Here is a 22,727-nt window from a genome sequence, read left to right as displayed (position 1 = left end):
GTTAGAACAGCACCATGTGCTGTAATGTGCAGAATTGGCAGAGGTGTTTGGGAAGCGGTAAAAACGCTTCCCAAACGCCTCTCTGCCGCCTGCACACAAGGCTAGTGTGAACGTAGCCTAAGGGATACCATAAAGACAAGATTGACTACTAACCACACCTGAGAACCATCAATTCCCCACCTGGACCAATGCATAGAGCTTACATTGATTCTTTTCCTTTTCACAGCTTGAGTTGAGCTTTGGCATTCTCTAAACCAGGGGTCTCCAAACTTTTTAAGCAAAGGGCTAGTTTACTGTCCTTCTGACTTTAGGGGGCCGGACTGTGCCCAGTGGGAGTAAACAATGGTCCATCTTTGGTATTTGGAGGAGAAATAGTTGGCGTCAGTGGAAGGAATAGTGCCCCATCATTGGTGTCAGTGGGGAGGAATAGTGTCCCATTATTGGGGTTAGAGGGAGGAATAGTGTCCCATCATTGGTGTCAGTGGGAGGAATAGTGCCCCATCATTGGTGTCAGTGGAAGGAATAGTGCCCCATCATTGGTGTCAGTGGAAGGAATAGTGCCCCATCATTGGTGTCAGTGGGAGGAATAGTGCCCCATCATTGGTGTCAGTGGGGAGGAATAGTGTCCCATTATTGGGGTTAGAGGGAGGAATAGTGTCCCATCATTGGTGTCAGTGAGAGGAATAGTGCCCCATCATTGGTGTCAGTGGGAGGAATAGTGCCCCATCATTGGTGTCAGTGGGAGGAATAGTGCCCCATCATTGGTGTCAGTGAGATGAATAGTGCCCCATCATTGGTGTCAGTGGGAGGAATAGTGCCCCATCATTGGTGTCAGTGGAAGGAATAGTGCCCCATCATTGGTGTCAGTGGGAGGAATAGTGCCCCATCATTGGTGTCAGTGGGAGGAATAGTGCCCTTCATTGGTGTCAGTGGGAGGAATAGTGCCCCATCATTGGTGTCAGTGGGAGGAATAGTGCCCCATCATTGGTGTCAGTGGGAGGAATAGTGCCCCATCATTTGTGTCAGTGGGAAGAATAGTGCCCCATCATTGGTATCAGTGGGAGGAATAGTGTCCCATTATTGGGGTTAGAGGGAGGAATAGTGTCCCATCATTGGTGTCAGTGAGAGGAATAGTGCCCCGTCTTTGGTGTCAGTGGGAGGAATAGTGCCCCATCATTGGTATCAGTGGGAGGAATAGTGCCCCACCATTGGTGTCAGTGGGAGGAATAGTGCCCCACCATTGGTGTCAGTGGGAGGAATAGTGCCCCATCATTGGTGTCAGTGAGAGGAATAGTGCCCCATCATTGGTGTCAGTGGGAAGGAATAGTGCCCCATCATTGGTGTCAGTGGGAGGAATAGTGCCCCATCATTGGTATCAGTGGAGGAATAGTGCCCCATCATTGGTGTTGGTGGGAGGAATAGTGCCCCATCATTGGTGTCGGTGGGAAGAATAGTGCCCCATCATTGGTGTCAGTGGGAGGAATAGTGCCCCATCATTGGTATCAGTGGGAGGAATAGTGCCCCATCATTGGTATCAGTGGGAGGAATAGTGCCCCAACATTGGTGTCAGTGGGAGGAATAGTGCCCCATCATTGGTATCAATGGAAGGAATAGTGCCCCATCATTGGTATCAGTGGGAGGAATAGTGCCCCGTCATTGGTGTCAGTGGGAGGAATAGTGCCCCATCATTGGTGTCAGTGGGAGGAATAGTGCCCCATCATTGTGTCAGTGGGAGGAATAGTGCCCCATCATTGGTGTCAGTGGGAGGAATAGTGCCCCATCATTGGTGTCAGTGGGAGGAATAGTGCCCCATCATTGGTGTCAGTGGGAGGAATAGTTCCCCATCATTGGTATCAGTGGGAGGAATAGTTCCCCATCATTGGTGTCAGTGGAAGGAATAGTGCCCCATCATTTGTGTCAGTGGGAGGAATAGTGTCCCATCATTGGTGTCAGTGGGAGGAATAGTGTCCCATCATTGGTGTCTGTGGGAGGAATAGTGTCCCATCATTGGTGTCAGTGGGAGGAATAGTTCCCCATCATTGGTATCAGTGGGAGGAATAGTTCCCCATCATTGGTGTCAGTGGAAGGAATAGTGCCCCATCATTGGTGTCAGTGGGAGGAATAGTGCCCCATCATTGGTGTCAGTGGGGGGAATAGTGCCCCAAAATTGGTGTCAGTGGGAGGAATAATGCTCAGGGGCAAGACAGAGAGAGAAAGAGGTAGTATTTATTCACCGCTGGGATTTTTATTTTTTTGCTATATAAAATAAAAAAAAAATCCAAAGATTTTGAAAAAAGTGTTTTTCTTTTTGCTAATAATCTTTTTTCATAAATCTCCCAGGGAGCGCACAGGCAGTGAATGATTATACGCCCCCCCGCCCCTGCACTGCTCCCGTCTGGCCGTTTATGGACATGGGCCGGACGGGAAGTGGTTAATATTAGGCTTTATTAATATTTATTAAAGAGCCAATTCTTGTTCATGCGCTGAGAAGAAGCATGCTTGGTGTTGGCTGACAAGAAGCGTGTTTCCTATTGGCTGACAAGAAGCGTGCTTGCTATTGGCTGACAAGAAGCATGCTTGCTATTGGCTGACAAGAAGCGTGCTTGCTATTGGCTGACAAGAAGCGCGCTTGCTATTGGCTGACAAGAAGCGCGCTTGCTATTGGCTGACAAGAAGCGCGCTTGCTATTGGCTGGCAAGAAGCGCGCTTGCTATTGGCTGGCAAGAAGCGCGCTTGCTATTTATTGGCTGGCAAGAAGCGCGCTTGCTATTTATTGGCTGGCAAGAAGCGCGCTTGCTATTTATTGGCTGGCAAGAAGCGCGCTTGCTATTTATTGGCTGGCAAGAAGCGCGCTTGCTATTTATTGGCTGGCAAGAAGCGCGCTTGCTATTTATTGGCTGGCAAGAAGCGCGCTTGCTATTTATTGGCTGGCAAGAAAGCGCGCTTGCTATTTATTGGCTGGCAAGAAGCGCGCTTGGTATTTATTGGCTGGCAAGAAGCGCGCTTGGTATTTATAGGCTGGCAAGAAGCGCGCTTGGTATTTATTGGCTGACAAGAAGCGCGCTTGCTATTTATTGGCTGACAAGAAGCGCGCTTGGTATTTATTGGCTGACAAGAAGCGCGCTTGGTATTTATTGGCTGATAAGCGCGCTTGGTATTTATTGGCTGACAAGAAGCGCGCTTGGTATTTATTGGCTGACAAGAAGCGCGCTTGGTATTTATTGGCTGATAAGAAGCGTGCTTGGTATTGGCTGACAACGATTCCTCTCCAATGCTGAAATCTGAGTTAGTGTTGTCAGCCTGACACTGTTATAATCTTTCTTACTGTTTCAGATGTAAGCTGATGCCTTTGTGATGCCTTTTCCTGTTGTTTTCCAGGTGAAGTTATTGGATGTCTTGAGAACAGTGAGACACTACAAAGCATCTCTCTGGGAGATCTGAGCGTAATGTTGGACATATATGTGCTGACTTTGCCGCTGGAGATTGAGGGGGCGAGCGAGGACTCACAGCATACTCGGTACGCTCTGTGCCATGCTGCATACCTATGTAACACCGTTCTAGTTCATATATGGCCGGTCACCAGTCTTTAGATGTGATGGCTGCTTTAGCTTTCTTTTTCATGTTTCTCCTGCCAGTAACACACCTCCTTGTCCTATCATGACACCCTTCATTTCACTCTGTCTATGGAGGAGCAGAGTTGTCACCCTAGGATAGAAGTACAGATCACCTCCCACTCTTCTCTTCTTTTTAAGAATGAGGGGAAGGTGTTCTGTAGGCCAGGACAGAGCAAATAAATGTGAATTTTGGGTTCAGGAAATTCAAGAAAAATGAAAAGCTCATAACGCTAGCCTCATGTGATGACAGATGTGACGTATCTGATAAACAGCCTCAAAAGCTAAAAAATACAAAAAAAATTGTGAATTATGGCTTGCTAATTCAAAGCTATATTCAGCCTGATAAAAAAAAGCGTGAACAAATGAATGCTGGATCTCCTGCGCTGGACAATGAGCTCCGCAATGTCAGAGACCCCACATGGAGTACTTGTTGGGAATGCGAGCCTTGCTGCCCTCAATGGACCAGCGATATCCGAAGAAGCTGTGTGCAAAGAAAGAGAGGGAGCACGGGCTATATTCAACCTGGCCTGCACCCCCCTCTTCTCTGCTTAACCACTTTTACCCCCTTCCTGTCCAGGCCAGTCTTCAGCTTTCAGCTGTCGCACTTTGACAATTGCGCGGTCATGCTACACTGTACACATATGAAAATATTATCATTTTTTCACCCCAATCTATCAGACTGTCGCCTACTCTGCTCACTTTAGGCGATCTCTGAAAACCGATCTCTTCAGGGAAGCCTATCCTGCCCTCAGTCCATCCCCCACAGTTACTACCTTTTGTACCACTAGCCCCTCCCTCTTAGATTGTAAGCTCCCAGGATCAGGGCCCTCCTATCCCTCTTGTATTGAACGGTATTGTTGCTGTATTGTCTCCCGTTATATTGTAAAGCGCTGAGCAAACTGTTGGCGCCATAAATCCTGTATAATAATAATAAAGCCTGGCCTGCACCCCCTTCTTCTCTCCTTGACCACTTTCACCCCCTTCCTGTCCAGGCCAATTTTCAGCTTTCAGCGCTGTCACACTTTGAATGACAATTGCGTGGTCATGCAACACTGTACCCATATGAAAATATTATAATTTTTTTCACACAAATAGAGCTTTCTCTTGGTGATATTTAATCACCCCTGAGTTTCTTTTTTTTTTTTTTTTTTTTTGCAAAACAAAACCTGAAACTTTTGAATAAAAAAAACACATTTTTCTGTGTCTCTGTTATAAAATTTTGCAAATAAATAACGTTTCTTCATAAATTTAGGTCAAAATGTATTCTGCTACATTTCTTTGGTGAAAATACCCCAAATTAGTGTATCTTATTTAGTGTTTAGGAAAGTGTTTATAGAGTGCACAAACCAAGGTCAATCTTGGTTGATCAATCTTCTTACGTTTGGCAGCTTTTAGAGTTCCAACCATGGCTTCAATAAATTGGCACATTGGTCACCATTAAATAATACACCAAATTTTACTTTTACAATTAATCCGGATGTACTGATGGCCCATTTCATTTCTTGAGGTCCGAAAACACCAGGATAGTACAAATACCCCCCAAATCACCCAGTTTTGGAAAAATAGACAGTTCAAGGCATTTAGTAAGAGGCATGGTGAGTTTACAATTTTTTGGAAAATGTAGAAATGAAAAAAAAAAAAATCACTTTTTTTTTTTTTGTACATATTGTCACCAGTCCAGTACAGCGTTATTATATAACTGGTGTGGCGGTGATCAGAGTCACTGACTGGTGACAGTATGTAAAAAAATTAAAATAATTTAATTGTTTATTTTTTTTTCTTCAAATTTTTCTATTTCTATTTTTTTTCTTTATTATATTTTTTTTTTTTATTATATTTTTTTTTTTCACCACACTTTGACCAAAGCAATACAATGTTTCCATAGTAACATTGCGCTACTCTGGGCAAGTGATCAGGATTTTTTTTTTTTTTGAACACCTTATGATTGCTAATACCAATGTATTTTATTGATATTTGCGGTCATTGTTACTGAATGATTCATTCAGTCTTTTGTTGTGATTAGCTGTGATTGGGCAGAGCTCATCACATGATACAGATGGGCTGTGATTGGCCCTGTCTGTATCATGTGACTGCTTTGACCAGTAACCGTTAGCAACATAATTGTATACAATGGATGACATGACAGGAAGCCATCCATTGTATACAATTGACATGTGATTTTGCTGTGATTGGTCTCAGCGGTCACATGACACTGGCCACGGGCGTTTTGCTGATTTTGTCTACACTGTCATTGTGTTGTGTTTGATCCCTCCCATATCATTTCCTCTCTCTCTTTCCCAGGTATACTTCTGAGAGCAGCGTTTCCTTTCCCCGCTCGCCTGCCCAGCCATCCTCCTATCGCTCTGATGAAGAGATGCCACCTACCTTAGAACGATTCCCATCCAATGTGGAGCAGAGGTGAACCATTGGCTGCTACGCTTCCTTTCCTTTCTCATGTCATCGAGTGTGGCATTAGTCTGTTACGTCATTTTTGTTGCCATTTTCAATTCATTAGGGATGAATTCCAGGTATGGATTTTTTATACATCGTTACAGTGATCCAACTCGGACCAGTGTAACTGTGCAGTATATATTGTGACCATACACCATAAAATCTTCAGGTGCCGCTCCAGGTCTCCATCACGGATTCAGATGACTCGCTGAAAAGGGTGACACGTTGGGGAGAGCCTTTCCTGTCTCTGTACACACGAGGCAAACAAGAATTCAAACCACCGCACACCAAAGAGAGCCAAGGTATCCGACAGATAAGAAATGGCTTCAGCCTGGGTCCATCAGACCACCCCACTGACGCGTTTCACCCCAGCCTCCATGACTAAGCCCCATGGGTGGGGTGAAATGCAGCAGGGGTGCATGGCCTGGATAGAGTCGGGGGAGCCGTTTTCTGATCTGTCTGATCCCTGGACTTTCTTTAGTTTGAATCCTCGTTTGTCTTGTGAGTGTGCAGTACATATACCATACCTGGAGAAAGCCCCTGGAAGTTGGAAATCACTTAAAGTGATACTAAAGGCTTACATTAATAAAATAAATAATTGCTCTGTGTAGTGTTTTGCACAGAGCAGCCCTGATCCTCCTCTTCTCGGGTCCCCTGCCAGTGCTCCTCTCTCCTGTCAGGTGCTCCCGCAGCAATTAGCTTGGTATGGGGCACCCGAGCAGGCGCGTTCCCAAGCCGATGCTCCATGTGTCCATTCACACATGGAGCCGCGGCTTGGCTGTGCCTCCTCTCTCTTCTCATTGGCTCACTGTCTGTGATTGGCAGGAGCCAATGGCTCCCACTGCTGTCTCAGCCAATATGGAGAGGGAGTCCCAGGATAGCCGAGATTCCAGTGCAAATCGCTGGAGCTAGAGGGGGCTTAGGTGAGTATTAGGGGGGGATGCTGCACAGAAAATGCTTTTTATCTTCATGCATAGAACTCATGAAGGTTAAAAAACCTCACAAGGCAAACAAGGATCCAAACCACCGCACACCAAAGAGAGCCAAGGTGTCAGACAGATAAGAAATGGCTTCAGCCAGGCTCCATGAGGCCATGCTACGCGTTTCACCCCAGCCTCCATGACTAAGCCCCGTGGGTGGGGTGAAATGCATCAGCTGTGCATGGCCTGGATAGAGTCGGGGGAGCCGTTTTCTGATCTGTCTGATCCCTTGGCTTTCTTTTTAGTTTGAATCCTCGTTTGTCTTGTGAGTGTGCAGTACATATACCATACCTGGAGAAAGCCCCTGGAAGTTGGAAATCACTTAAAGTCATACTAAAGGCTTACATTAATAAAAAAAAAAAAAAAAAACTTGCTCTGTGTGGTGGTTTTGCACAGAGCAGCCCCGATCCGAGCCTCCCTCTTCTCTGGTCTACTGCCGGCGCTCCTTTCTCCTGTCAGGTGCTCCCGCAGCAATTAGCTTGGTATGGGGACACCCAAGCAGGCGCGTTCACAAGCTGATGCTCCATGTGTCCATTCACACACAGAGCCGTGGCTTGGCTGTGCCTCCTCTCTCTTCTCATTCGCTCACTGGCTGTGATTGACAGCAGCAGGAGGCAATGGCTCCCACTGCTGTCTCAGCCAATGAGGAGCGGGAGTCCCGGGATAGCCGAGACTCCAATGCATATAGCTGGATTGAGAAGAGGTTAGGTGAGTATTAGGGGGGGATGCTGCACAGAAATGTGTTTGAATTTTATGCATGAAGGTAAAAAAAAAAAAACCAACCTTGAGTCTTTATAACCACTTTAAGTAACAACACAACTACACTGTTACTCCAGTAATCTTTACTTGCTTCCGGGGCCCCGTGCCGAGCCGTTGCCCTGCTGCATTCTGGGTACAGGAGGGTCTGTCTGTTCATCATGGGTGCCATTAAAAGAATGCTTTGCATTTTCTAAATGAATGCATAGCAGTCTCTGATTTGACAAGGTGGAGAGGCGGGGCAGTGATTTCACATTCTCTACCTCATCCAATCAGAACATGCTTTGCATTCATTCAGAAAAGGCAATGCATTCTGTGAATGGCACTCGTACTGAGCAATCAACCTCCTGTGTTCAGAATGCATTAGTTCACTGGAGTAGTGTTGTCTGGTGTAGCGATTTTCAGCTTCCAAGGGCATCAGCCAGGCATGGCACATGTACTGTATTGTTACATTGGTCCAAGCTGGACTAATGCAGCTATGTATCAAGTATCTATACCTGGAACTCACCTTTAATATCAATGTGCTTTGCATGTAGAAATGTTTTACATTTGTGTTGCTTTTTTCCTGTTTAACCACTTCACATTCGGACACTTCCCCCCCCCCCCCCCCCCTTCCTGTCCAGGTCAATTTTTAGCTTTTCAGTGCTGTCACACTTTGAATGACAATTGCGCGGTCATGCAACACTGTACCCATATAAATTTTTTAGTATTTTTGGGGACAGATAAAGCTTTAGTTTGGTATTTATTCACCGCTGGGATTTTTTTTTTTTTTTTTTTTGCTATATAAATGAAAAAGTAAAAAAAATTTGAAAAAGGTATTTTTCGTATAATATTTTGCAAATAATCTTTTTTTTTTTTTTTTTTTTTTTTTTTTTTCATAAATCTTAGCCAAAATTTATTCATCTATCTTTTTAGTAAAAAAAAAAAATAACCCAAATTAGTTTATAACCAAAAAATTATAATTTTTCAAAAATTATTTTATTTTTTATATTATTTGTTTTTTTTAACATACTGTCACCCTAGCAGCAAAGTGTCACCATAGTGACACTGTACTAATTGTGGGTGATGAAGTTTTTTTTTTTTTTTTTTTGTTTTTTTTTTTACACTGATTGCTTTTACACCCATAAAGGCTGTAAAAGCAATAATTTCTCCTCTCTGGCTGCATTCTTGCAGCCATTGAGAAATACTGTGAGAGCTGTGATTGGTCACAGCTTGTCACATGGTACAAGGCTGTTGTGAGTGGCCCTGTACCATGTGACCTCAGTAATCATTCACAGATTTCACACGTAGTAAGCAATGATGTCAGAAGTGACATCTTGCTTACTACTCTTCATGTGATCACTGATTGGCCAATCAGTGATCACATGATCCGTGCCTCACACAGAGGTTACGTACAGCGATCGGTGTTCCACTGTGTCCGGAGGACACAGCGGGCACTGGATCGCAGTACCGTGTGCTCCCAGGGAGCGCGCACAATCCAAAATGGCAGGCGCTGTTTATGAACGGCAACTCGCCCCTGCACTGCCACAGTCCGTCCTTTTTTTTTATATACAGCCGCCGGACAGAAAGTGGTTAAGAAAGTTTTTGCTGTTGAGATTAGATCATCTGCTGCCTCCAATATTAAAATAGATCTATGACCTCCCATTAAAAAATATGTTCTTCAACACTCCGTTATAAGTCACTTACCGTTTTTATCTTAGTCACCCTGCAAAGTCCCACAGATACCGGTTGATCCTGCCAGGAAAATCAAACTTATGCAGCTTCCATTGATAGAGCGGCAACAATGCTGCACTGCTCCTGAATTCAAAGCAGAGTTCTCACTGTCATGTAGGCAGTGCTTGCAGAGTTGTGACTTTACTGACTACATGATTGTTCCAGGGCCACAGTGGCAGCCCAGGCATTTGCCATGACTGTTTCCCTTACATCGAGACGCAAAGTCCCTTTCAGATCAGCTATTTACATTGCAATAGTATTATCAGACATTGATAATGCCAGTTCCTCACCTGCTTCTGTTTGGGTGATATGGAGCTGTGTTCTGAGTTCACTTGCTGAAATCGATTGCTGTAATAAAAAAAAATGCTGGGTGCAATAACTAAAAACAAGTCCTATACACGCACACAATCAACATGTAGCCATGCTGGTACTTTTTAATCCGCATTTAAACCATTACATATTCTACGCATGTGAAAGACCCTCTTCCCAATGAATACCTGCCCTGGCACATCATAGCATTCACCCGGCACCCCAAGAAATAACAGAATCCAACTGCAATATTCTTGTACTGTCAGAACCTTCACTTGTATTATCACACGGCACACAGGAGGATATATCTTATAGTCATCACAGTCAGTGTAATAACACACCAAAAATAATGTGAGCATTACAGCATGAAATAGACACATCATTTGACAGCGTCACAGCATAGAATTAATACATTACCAAAGCTATGTGGAAGCTGGAAGTAACAAATCCCATCGGAACCAAACTGCCCAGGGGGTCACGGAGAAGCCGTAGGTGCGACCAGTCAATGAGCCCATATAGCCTTGGCAAAAATCCCAGCGTCAGAGCGGCCTCTGGCCACTAAGGGGGGCTTCTGCTGGTTTCGCCTGGATCTCCACCTTATAAACCCATTTTCTGGAAGCTGTCCAATAGTGGGCGGCACCACACCCACCACAGGAGGAGTTAGCAGAAAGATTCCGCAAGGATAATAGTCATGTTCAACCACCATCTTCGTTATCTGAAAAGTCCCGCTTTTGCTGCTTCTCTACCCCAAAACCTCCTTTCATCTCCCCCAGACTTAAGGGTTTCTAATTTGGACATCCTTAACCACTTCACGCGGGCGCCTCACGGCCCTTTAAGAGTTTCAGAAGCCGGGAGGCGGGCGGGGTTTTAGGGTCATGTGACCACCATCGCATGATCGGAAAAGGTCCCAATCGAAAGTGGAGATCGCGACCTTTCCGTGAGTCACAGACATATGTGCTGGGAGCATGCAGGGCACGCGCTCTCAGCATATACGTATTTTCTAATATGCGGGCTGCTCGGCGTCAACGCCCAAATGCCGAGAGGCCGCATATTTGGCGTGCGCTCGGTGTCAAGGGATTAAACAGGTTTTTTATCTCCTAATGTGAGGTTACTAGATGTCATAAACACGTTTCATTCCATAAACAAGTTTTTATCTTGCTCTCAGCAGAATATCTTGTGACTTTGTTCCTTTGACCTAGAGAAATGATACATCGGTCACCTCTCGTGCCCCTGGTATTTGGGGAACGATGCTTTGTTGTAAAAATGACCCAAGAAACAGAGGGTCCAAGGCCAACACATTTCATAGACATTACAATTGCTAAAAGTGATGCCGTTCTACTGCTGTAATCATGTGATCAAGAAACCTTGCCCCCCCCCTTCTGTAGTTCTGTTTGCAAGTATCTCACCATGGATAGAACTTCTAGTGCAGTAAACCTCAGAACATTGGTGGGGGCTTCAGATTCCAGGTTGCCTATTGTTTGACCTAAAGCTCTGGGAGAGCCAGTTGCAGGAACAGGGGGAATGAGGGTTGAGACGCCTGCAGAATAGGTGATGACTACAGCTCTGGGGTTTAGCCTCTGTCACAAGTGTCCATAATGGCCAAGTGTTCTTCCCTCCTTTCAGATATTCGGAACTGTCTCGGCTCCCCGCAGAACACAGGCAAGCTATAGAGGTCACAATGAGTGAGGTGAGTGCAGCCTGTCTTCATTCAGTATGACTAAATGGAATTACTGTGTTCTCCTCTTTTTTTTGGGGCCTATAAAAGTTTGGTAATTGCCCGCTTTTCCATCAAATCTCCTCATCTTTGCACTTAAAACTTAAAATGTGAAGATTTGCTTTGCTATAGGGAACATCTATAAATATTAATTATGGGTAAGCATTACATTGAATTGCGATGCACTTCCTGTGCCTTGAGCCTCATAGCTACAGTGTGAGATTCTTCTAAGGCACTGCTGCCTTTGATTGTTAGTCTCGCCAGGTCTGGAGTGAGATTTGGTGATGTCATTACTATGCTGTGCACTGTTCTCCTTGCTGGAGAGGAAGCTGTACCGTAGGACCTGCAAGGATCTCCGTGCTTCTGCTTCATTCATTCTGTGGCTCTGTGCTTTTATCGCTTCTCCTGCTGCTTCTTCATCATTAACCCACCAGTCATCAGATCCCCGGTCATCAGGGGGACAGCTCTTAAATGAGGAAGCAAAGCCCTGCTCCTCTATCAAGATGGCTGCCTCCACACAGAAACACAGTGCAGAACAAGGCACGGTAGGTCCGTAAAAGGGAAAGATTAGCTGCAAGGAGTCTGTGGGCTATACTGGTGACTAGTCAGTGGTCCTCTGCTTGCCTATTTTTTGGCACAACCTTTTTTTTTTTTTTTTTTCTTGTTGTCATTTTTGTTTCACTTGTGACCTTAAATTAAACTAGTATTAAACCCCAAGTGTTTTTTTAGCTTAATGTACAACTTCATTCTTCACTGCTAGCACTAGTAAACAGATAGGAAGGTAGATCATATTTACTTGTTTTAAACATTTTCTTACATTTCTTCAGTTACTTCCTGGTTCCAGGCCTAGGCAAATGATGTCATGCATCCCAGGAGTCTTCAGGAGGGAAGGATGCATTTTCTCAGCTAAGCACACCCTCCTGCCTGCATGCCTGAGTTAAGGGCAGATAAATTCTAGGAAGTAAATGCTGCCGAAATCATCTGCCCTTACTCAAGATGGCCATGGACAGACACGCTAGTGGGGTGTTTTTCAAAGTGATTTCTCTGCAAAGTAAATCAGGGAAACATGGATAGATGGGGGAGTTTGATTATTAAACCTGAATTAAATAGCGTTTGCAGCAAATGCAGCTTAGTTCCTCTTTATAGAACAATTCTAGGAATGGATATTTTATACAGAGTTACAGTGACCCAGCTTGGACCAATGTATATACTATACCTGTGGGTTCCCTCTAGAACAGTGGTCTCCAAACTGTGGCCCGAGGGATGCGGCCCTTTGCTTGCTTTTATCCAGCTCTTGGGGTACTATTTCATTCATTGATGCCAATGAAAGGGGCACCATATGTCCCAATGACATCAATGATCGGCCCAATGACAACTGTGATGGGGGACAGTTCCTCCCAATGACATCAATGATCGGCCCAATGACAACTGTGATGGGAGACAGTTCCTCCCAATGACATCAACAATGGGGCCCAATAACTACTGTAATGGGGGACAGTTCCTCCCAATGACATCAACAATGGGGCCCAATAACTACTGTGATGGGGGACAGTTCCTCCCAATGACATCAACGATGGGGCCCAATGACAACTGTGATGGGGGACAGTTCCTCCCAATGACATCAACGATGGGGCCCAATGACAACTGTGATGGGGGACAGTTCCTCCCAATGATATCAACGATGGGGCCCAATAACTACTGTGATAGGGGACAGTTCCTCCCAATGACATCAACGATGGGGCCCAATAACTACTGTGATGGGGGACAGTTCCTCCCAAAGACATCAACGATGGGGCCCAACGACAGTAATGATGGGGCACAGTTCCTCCCACTGACACCAACGTTGGGACACTATTCCTCCCACTGACACCAAAGATGGGGCATTTTCTATTCCCACTGATATCAGGACATTTTCTACTCCCAATAGCCACAGTTCAGCCCCCCTAAAGTCTGAAGGACAGTAAACTTTGAACGTTTGGAGACCCCTGCTTTAGAAGCTGGAAATCACTGTATAGACACCACTACTCCAGTGGTCTCCACTAGCTTCTGGGTGTTATGCCAAGCTGCTATCCTGCTGCATTGTGATCGCAGGAGGTTGGCTGCTCGGCTCATGTGCCATCAAGAGAATACTTTGCGTTTTTCTGAATGAATTTAAAGCAGTCTCTGATTGGACAATGTGGGGAGGCAGGCTAATGGTGTCACAGAGCTAGCAAACGTCATACGAAAAAATAGTATGTGCTAGGAATGAGCACACAGCACATTTATAAGTTGGCTTCTTTTGTATTATCATGATTATTATTGTGTCATTGTAATTGTCTTTGTTATGCTGTATGACTTTGTGCTCTCTCGGTGTACACTCATCATTTTGCTGTGTTTCAGATCCGCTGGCTGCTTGAGGACGAGTTGGTGTCGGCCTTGCGTCACTCCCGTGTGATCAGCCGTTCCATCTTACGAAAAGTTCTGTCCCACGTGTGCGAGTCGGAAGGACGGCCGCACTGTAACCGGGAATTAGTTCAGCTCCAATTTGTGTTCGGACCAGAAAATTCTCTGCAGAAGTTTAAAGAGGTATGTGGAGCGCACTTTGTAGCCCAGGAGTGAGTGTGATATTTGAGGCAAACCCTAACTTAAAGGGCTAGTTCCCCTTAGCAAAAAAATATGAAGAGGTGAATGAACACCCTACAATCTCCCTACCTTTCTGGTTCATTCTGAACTTACCTCCGTGGGTGACGCAAGTTCACCATCCATGCAGCCTGGTGAAACCGTCTCGGTGGTGGAGAACTGCATTGTTCTTCCTCCTTCTTTTTTTTTTTCTAGGGACACCAGAACAAATCAGAATGGTTCTGATTGGTCAGTGTGGTCACGTGTCAGTGTGCTTGGTGCTGTATCAGAAATTTTTTTTTTTTTACCTAACTGCAGCTTTAGGCACTTGTCTACCAGAGCCATTTTCTTTCCTTTTTTCACACATGCTGAAAGTCACATTTTAGGCCTGAAGATTGCATAAAGCAGAGCTCCACCCGAAAGGGGAAGTTCTGCTTCAAGGACTGCGCCCTCGCTCCCCATTAAGGCCATTAAGGATTGGCACCTTTTGGGGGGGGACTGGTACCCGAATTTGACAGGTACCCGCTCCCACTTCCGGTCCGATCGCCTAGGCCAGTGGTTGGCAAGCCGCGGCTCGCGAGCCACATGCGGCTCTTTACACGCTTTAATGCGGCTCTTGTGTGCCGGGCGCCCGCTCCCCTCCCTCCTCTCGGGCGGCAGGGACTCTGCAGCGTGATCCAAAAAAAACCCAGCCAGGGCAGCGCGCTCAAATGCAGTGATTGGCCAGTCTCGCTGCCACTCACATCCTGATAGCCAGTGATTGGCTGTCAGGATGTGTGTAGGCGGGGCAGCGTGACGAACGTGAGAGGAGCTAGGCTCCTCTCACAGTCCGCCCTGAAGACCGGAACGGCGCGGGAACACGGCGAGAGGAACGCGCGGAGCAAACGTAAGTGAATTGACACAGGGGGGACTTGGATTACTACTTGCTACTTACTACTACTACTATATGAGGGATGAATTACTATAGGGGGGATGAATTACTATGGGGGATGAATTACTATATGGGGGGATGAATTACTATGGGGGATGAATTACTATATGGGGGGATGAATTACTATGGGGGATGAATTACTATATGGGGGATGAATTACTGTATGAGGGATGAATTACTGTATGAGGGATGAATTACTATGGGGGATGAATTACTATATGGGGGATGAATTACTATATGGGGGATGAATTACTATATGGGGGATGAATTACTATATGGGGGATGAATTACTATATGGGGGATGAATTACTATATGGGGGATGAATTACTATATGGGGGATGAATTACTATAGGGGGGATGAATTACTATAGGGGGGATGAATTACTATGGGGGATGAATTACTATATGGGGGATGAATTACTATATGGGGGATTAATTACTATGGGGGATGAATTACTCTATGGGGGATGAATTACTATGGGGGATGAATTACTATGGGGGATAAATTACTATAAAAACTTATTGAAACTAAAAACAGTGTACCATCCTATGTATTTTCAGTTTTAAAAATGTGGCTCTCAAAATAAATAGTGGTTTTGGCGAGATTTGGCTCAGTTGAAAAAAAAGGTTGCCCACCACTGGCCTAGGCGATCCGAAGCTGAAGGTGTCTTCCCTCCCTTCCTCCCTTCCTGTAGTCTTTTGGGACACATGATCATTCCCAGAAGACTACAGGACCATTCAGGAAGCGCATCGCTACTCGCGCATTCACAGTTGGTAAGCTATCACAGTCGGGTACCCACACTGAAGATGCCGGCCTCTTGGAATACAGGACGGCTGGTGAAACGGGCTGCGGGGGACACACCACGGGACCTAGGGACAGGTAAGTGGCTGTTTTTTAAAAGTCAGCAGCTACAGTTTTTGTAGCTGCTTACTTTTATTTTTTGACAGGTGAGTCGAACTCCGCTTTAAAGTAGAGTTCCACCCAGAAGTTAACTGCCTCCCCCCCCCCCCCCCTCCCCTTCCCCTTCCGCTGCAACATTTGGCACCTTTTAGGGAGAGCAGATGCCTGAATTTGACAAGTACCCGCTCCCACTTCCGGCTCAGTTGCCCCCCACGGCCCTCTGGAACACTTCACAGGTCCCGGAGGACTGCGGCCCATTCACAAAGCGCAGCGATCTTGGTCCATGCGCAGTAGGAAACAGGCTGTGATGCCGCAAGGCTTTAAGATGGTGGCACCACCCGTCAGCCAATTGAAGAATCAGCTCGGGGTGAGAACACCGCTGGATCCCTGGACAGGTAAGTGCCACAATTTTAAAAATCAGCATCTACAGTATTTGCAGCTGCTGACTTTTAATTTTTTTTTTTTTTTTTTGGCGGGGGGGAGCTAGAACTCCACTTTAACCCCCCCCCCACACCAAACACTATCTACTTTTTCAAAGCAAAGACCATGGAGAATAAAATGGTGATAGCTGCAATTTTTAGGTCACATAACATTCGCACGCGTTTTACCGACGTTTGATAGCACTAAAATGAACCTGTGGTAAAATTTTTTAACACAATATACTGCTAATTTGGTAAAAAAAAAAAAAAGATAAGGTTGTGATGAGTAAATTGATTCCCAACATGTCGAGTCTTAAAATTGCTCATAGAAGACAACAAGGTAGCCAAAGAACAGGAATGAGTAAAAAAATGTCATTTATTAAACAAACAAGTACCAGGTACGTGATAAAGGAGGCCGGGCCTCTGAAACGCGCTGTACACCTCCTCTTGCGGGTCCTGGTTCTGCAGATGGAAGAGTGGAGCCCGGGATACACGGCAGGGGCAGTTGGTCGGGGGCGGTACTTTTGATGAGCTATTAAACTGACTGGGCAACTTTATACCCCTTCAAATCACGTGAAAGCCAACTGCTAGCTCTACAAAAGTAAACACACTCCCATGTATTATGGCAGCCGGAAGCATATTAAAGCGGAAATAAAAATAAGGCAAGCGAGCGCAAAACATGAAATATTGGCGGCTAGCAAACAAGGCAGTCCTCAGCACCTTAGATCAAAATATAAATAGTTGGGGTATGCAGCGCCAAAAATAAATAATGCAATGTAAAACACAAAGTCTCAGAATAATCGCTGGAACATAATATCAAGCTCTTAAATATAAAAGTCTGGTGTATAATAAATGTAGCACAAATGTTCCTATAGATTGAGCACATATAAAATGTACCCCAATATCAGGACCTTCAGAAGTTCGAAGAATCTAGTACAATAATGTGCTTACCACAGGAACATACAATCTGAGCGTTGTATGCATGTCATCAGGTATACCATCAGCACCTGGAAAATGGCCTGGACAACAATGAAGACAGCAACCGGTCATCCACGATAGACACTCGGGGGCCTCAGCAAACACTCGGGGGTCACATCTGGTTCACCGGTGGGTCCAACGGCGTCCAGCCTCCTGGTGGTACTTCTCCTCGGATGGTCCACCTTGCACGGCTCGTGAATAACGAGCCAAAAGGCAAAAGGCACTAATGGTGAAGTACGTCTTTATTTAGATATAACAGCTAAAATCAGTATAAAACTCACACTTAGTTTCAGGAATTTCTCAAACATCTTCAAAATATTTTCCAAGCTATACAAGGATCCCTGGTGGCCAGTGGTTCCCTGGTGGTTAATGGCGTCTGCTGGGTGGATCCCTTAACATGTTTCGAGCTCCAAGCTCATTATCAAAGGGTATAATGAGCTTGGAGCTCGAAACATGTTAGGGGATCCACCCAGCAGACGCCATTAACCACCAGGGAACCACTGGCCACCAGGGATCCTTGTATAGCTTGGAAAATATTTTGAAGATGTTTGAGAAATTCCTGAAACTAAGTGTGAGTTTTATACTGATTTTAGCTGTTATATCTAAATAAAGACGTACTTCACCATTAGTGCCTTTTGCCTTTTGGCTCGTTATTCACGAGCCGTGCAAGGTGGACCATCCGAGGAGAAGTACCACCAGGAGGCTGGACGCCGTTGGACCCACCGGTGAACCAGATGTGACCCCCGAGTGTTTGCTGAGGCCCCCGAGTGTCTATCCTGGATGACCTGTTGCTGTCTTCATTGTTGTCCAGGCCATTTTCCAGGTGCTGATGGTATACCTGATGACATGCATACAACGCTCAGATTGTATGTTCCTGTGGTAAGCACATTATTGTACTAGATTCTTCGAACTTCTGAAGGTCCTGATATTGGGGTACATTTTATATGTGCTCAATCTATAGGAACATTTGTGCTACATTTATTATACACCAGACTTTTATATTTAAGAGCTTGATATTATGTTCCAGCGATTATTCTGAGACTTTGTGTTTTACATTGCATTATTTATTTTTGGCGCTGCATACCCCAACTATTTATATTAAAGCGGAGTTCCACCCAAAGGTGGAAACTCCACTTGTTTGCCTCCTCCCCCCTCCACTGCCATATTTGGCACTCTTTGGGGGGGAGCGGATACCTGGTTTTGACACGTACCCGTTCCTACTTCTGTCTCAGTTCGTGTTGGCGAAGTGAGACGAAAGTTCAGCCCCCCTCCTTTCTCCCACAGTCTTCTGGGACACTTTACAGGTCCCAGAAGACTGCTGGACCAATCAGGATGTATAGCGCGACTAGCGCATGCTCAGTGGGCACCAGGCTGTGATAGTCTGGTGCCCACAGGAGAGAGGAGGGAGAGAAGGGATAGTGCAGGTGAGCACATTGCTGGACCCTGGGGCAGGTGAGTGTGTGTTTATTAACCACTTCCCGTCCAGCTCATGTATGTAAATGACCGGACTGGAGCAGTGCAGGGGCGGTTGGCCGTTTTATAAATGGCCTCTCTGCTCCCTGCTTCTGCACGCTCCCTGGGAGCGTGTGTCACCACGATCCAGTGCCCGCTGTGTCCTGCGGACACAGTGGAACACCGATCGTTGTACGGGATCTCTGTCTGAGGTCCCGATCATGTGATTACTGATTGGCCAATCGGTGATCACATGCAGAGTAGTAAGCAAGATGTAATTTCCTGACATCATTGCTTACTACTAGTGAAATCTGTGAATGATCACAGAGGTCACATGGTACAGGGCTATTCACAACAGTCTTGTACCATGTGACCAATCACAGCTCACACAGTATTTCTCAATGGCTGCAAGAATGCAGCCAGAGAGAAGGAGAAATGATTGCTTTTACACCCATAAAGGCTGTAAAAGCAATCCGTGTAAAAAAAAAAAAAAAAAAAATCTTCATCACCCCCCACAAGTAGTACACTATGGTGACACTGTACTGCTAGGGTAACAGTATGTTACAAAAAAAAAAAAACATAATATAAAAAAATAAAATAAAAATGTAAAAACAAAATTAGAAAAATGTTTAATTTTTGGTTATAAACTAATTTGGGTTATTTTTTTTTTTTTTTTTTTTTACTAAAAAGATAACTGAATACATTTTGGCCAAGATTTATGAAGAAAGATTATTTGCAAAATTTTATAAGAAAAATACTTTTTTTTTTTTTTCAAAATTGTTGGACTTTTTCATTTATATAGCAAAAAAAAAATTTAAAATCCCAGAGGTGAATAAATACCACCAATATAAAGTTTTATCTGTCTCAAAAAAATGCTAAACAATTCATATGGGTACAGTGTTGCATGACCGCGCAATTGTAATTCAAAGTGTGATGGCGCTTAAAGCTGAAAATTGGCCTGGGGGGGAAAGTGTCCGGACTGGAAGGGGGGGAAAGTGTCCGGACTGGAGGGGGGGGGGAAGCGTCCAGACTGGAAGGGGGGGGGGGAAGCGTCCGGACTGGAAGGGGGGGGAAAGTGTCCGGACTAGAGGGGGGGGGGGAAGCGTCCGGACTGGAAGGGGGGGGGGGAAGCGTCCGGACTGGAAGGGGGGGGGGAAGCGTCCGGACTAGAGGGGGGGGGGGAAGCGTCCGGACTAGAGGGGGGGGGGGAAGCGTCCGGACTGGAAGGGGGGGGGGGAAGCGTCCGGACTGGAAGGGGGGGGGGGAAGCGTCCGGACTGGAAGGGGGGGGGGAAGCGTCCGGACTGGAAGGGGGGGGGGAAGCGTCCGGACTGGAAGGGGGGGGGGAAGCGTCCGGACTGGAAGGGGGGGGGGAAGCGTCCGGACTGGAAGGGGGGGGAAAGCGTCCGGACTGGAAGGGGGGGGAAAGCGTCCGGACTGGAAGGGGGGGGAAAGCGTCCGGACTGGAAGGGGGGGGAAAGCGTCCGGACTGGAAGGGGGGGGAAAGCGTCCGGACTGGAAGGGGGGGGAAAGCGTCCGGACTGGAAGGGGGGGGAAAGCGTCCGGACTGGAAGGGGGGGGAAAGCGTCCGGACTGGAAGGGGGGGGAAAGCGTCCGGACTGGAAGGGGGGGGGAAAGCGTCCGGACTGGAAGGGGGGGGGAAAGCGTCCGGACTGGAAGGGGGGGGGAAAGCGTCCGGACTGGAAGGGGGGGGGGAAAGCGTCCGGACTGGAAGGGGGGGGAAAGCGTCTGGACTGGAAGGGGGGGGAAAGCGTCTGGACTGGAAGGGGGGGAAAGCGTCCGGACTGGAAGGGGGGGAAAGCGTCTGGACTGGAAGGGGTTAAACGTCAGCAGCTACAGTTTTTTTTAATAAACACACCAATGATTGGAACTCCGCTTTATGAATCCCTCTCCACCAGCTGCTGTTTAGACGATGCTGGCAGACAAATGGTTAATGAAAGTTTTTATGTCTGAAGTTCGACTTCAAGTCAAGTGAAGAGTCTCTCCAGCTCTTCCATAGTACATGCATTTCCTGCTCTGCCAGCAGCATTGGCCGCGGTTCTGAGCCGTGCCCGCGAGACTTTATTTTTTTGGTTTAATGTCTTCGCTTGCAGTTCTGTGCGCGTCCATCTACAAGAGCCGGCGATATTTTTAGAAACAATTATCCTTTTATGGCTCGTTCGCGGCTAATGTCAAGCGAAGTTCCGGTGGTTGAGTTAGGCCCTCCGATCTAAGCCTTTAATGATCTCAGGGGAGTTCTTCAGGGCTGTAAAATCCGGGATTTGTTTTTAAATGAAATGTGTAATCTTGGGACCGCGTTTGGCAGGAGAATGTCATTGTTTCAAGTTAAGTGTTTTTGTTATATCTTCATTTTCCACTTTTATGTTCCAGCATACGGTCCATTTCCCTCCGTCTGTGTATAAATAAAATCCTGCACAGTCATGAGCTCACTATTAAGAAAAAGCAAGATTTACAAGTGAAAGTTGGTTTCTGAAATGGGTTTGAGGTCAGAGATCGGTCAAAAAAAAAAAAAAATTGCTGTTTTTTTTTTTTTTTTTCTTTTTACGTTTTCTTTAAGTTATATATGCCAGCGCCAAACTTTTTATGGCGGAGGGTGGTTTTGTTGCCAGGGCTAAGACTGAATATTTGCAGTGAGTGTTGCCTGCTGTTAAAGGGACAGGAAGTGAAGTGAAATCTCCCCCACGGGTTTTCGGACTGTAATGCAAATTAGGTGGAACTATTTGCTTTCCCCAAGTCTATCCGAAACGGAAATAAAATGTTTGAGTGACGTTCGGCTTTGATGACTAAAGCAGCTGCCTGAACATAAAGTATCAATTGCACTTTAAAGCCCCGTTTTTTTTTTTGTTTTTTTTTAACCATTTCAATACCGGGCAATTTTACACCTTCCTCCCCAGGCCATTTTTCAGGTTTCAGCGCTCTCACACTTCGAATGACAATTGCGCAGTCATACAACATTGTACCCAAACTAAAATTTTATCATTTTCTTCACACAACTAGAGCTTTCTTTTGGTGGTATTTAATCACCGCTGGGGTTTTTATTTTTTGCTAAATTAACAAAAAAAGGCCAAAAATGTTGAAAAAAATACACGTTTTTCTTTGTTTCCGTTATAAAAATTTACAAATAAATAATTGTTCTTCATAAATTTAGGCCGAGATGTATTCTGCTACATGTCTTTGGTGAAAATAACCCAAATTAGGATGTATTATTTAGTTTGTAGGAAAGTTATAGAGTTCACAAACTATGGTATAGATCTGATTATTGATCAATCCTGAAGTACTGACGGCCAATCTAATTTCTTGAGGTCTAAGAATGTCAGAACAGTACAGATATCCCCCAAATATCAGGACAGTACAGATATCCCCCAAATGTCAGGACAGTACAGATATCCCCCCAAATGTCAGGACAGTACAGATATCCCCCCAAATGTCCGGACAGTACAGATATCCCCCAAATGTCAGGACAGTACAGATATCCCCCAAATGTCAGGACAGTACAGATATCCCCCAAATGTCAGAATAGTACAGATATCCCCCAAATGACCCCTTTTTGCAGAGTAGACAGTCCGACGTATTTCATAAGAGGCATGGTGAGTTTTTTTTGAAGTTGTATTTTTTTTTGTCATAATTTTTCGGAAAATGAAAAAATTAAAAAAATATTTTCACTATTTTTTTTTTTTACATACTGTCACCAGTGCAGTACAGCGTCATCATATAACTGGCATGGCGGTGATCAGGGACACTGACTGGTGACAGTATGAAAAAAATATATATATATATTTATTTTTATTTTTTTTATTATTTTTAATTTTTTTACTTTTTTTTTATTTTTTTTTAACATTTTTTTTTTCATATTTTACTATGACCAAAGTAGTACAATGTTACCATAGTAA

The 22,727-nt window shown here is 45.3% G+C and overlaps 1 protein-coding gene across 1 annotated transcript in view; it reads left to right on the top strand.

Moving 5' to 3' along the window:
- The window catches only part of LOC149428525 (KICSTOR complex protein SZT2-like), a gene marked incomplete at its 3' end in the record, with an annotated part of 69,874 nt that overhangs the window by 33,355 nt on the left and 13,792 nt on the right, over positions 1-22,727 (top strand). The window contains exons 8-11 of the mRNA XM_089667302.1: positions 3,379-3,517; positions 5,916-6,032; positions 11,447-11,510; positions 13,917-14,102. Coding sequence (XP_089523428.1) covers positions 3,379-3,517; positions 5,916-6,032; positions 11,447-11,510; positions 13,917-14,102 — 506 coding nt within the window. The remainder of the gene's footprint in view (positions 1-3,378; positions 3,518-5,915; positions 6,033-11,446; positions 11,511-13,916; positions 14,103-22,727) is intronic.

This window comes from Staurois parvus, unplaced genomic scaffold, assembly GCF_062004578.1.
Source record: "Staurois parvus isolate SC_StPar_1 unplaced genomic scaffold, SC_StPar_1.0 ptg003163l, whole genome shotgun sequence".
In the NCBI taxonomy this organism is placed as follows: domain Eukaryota; kingdom Metazoa; phylum Chordata; class Amphibia; order Anura; family Ranidae; genus Staurois; species Staurois parvus.
This window is presented reverse-complemented; position numbering and strand designations above follow the sequence as displayed.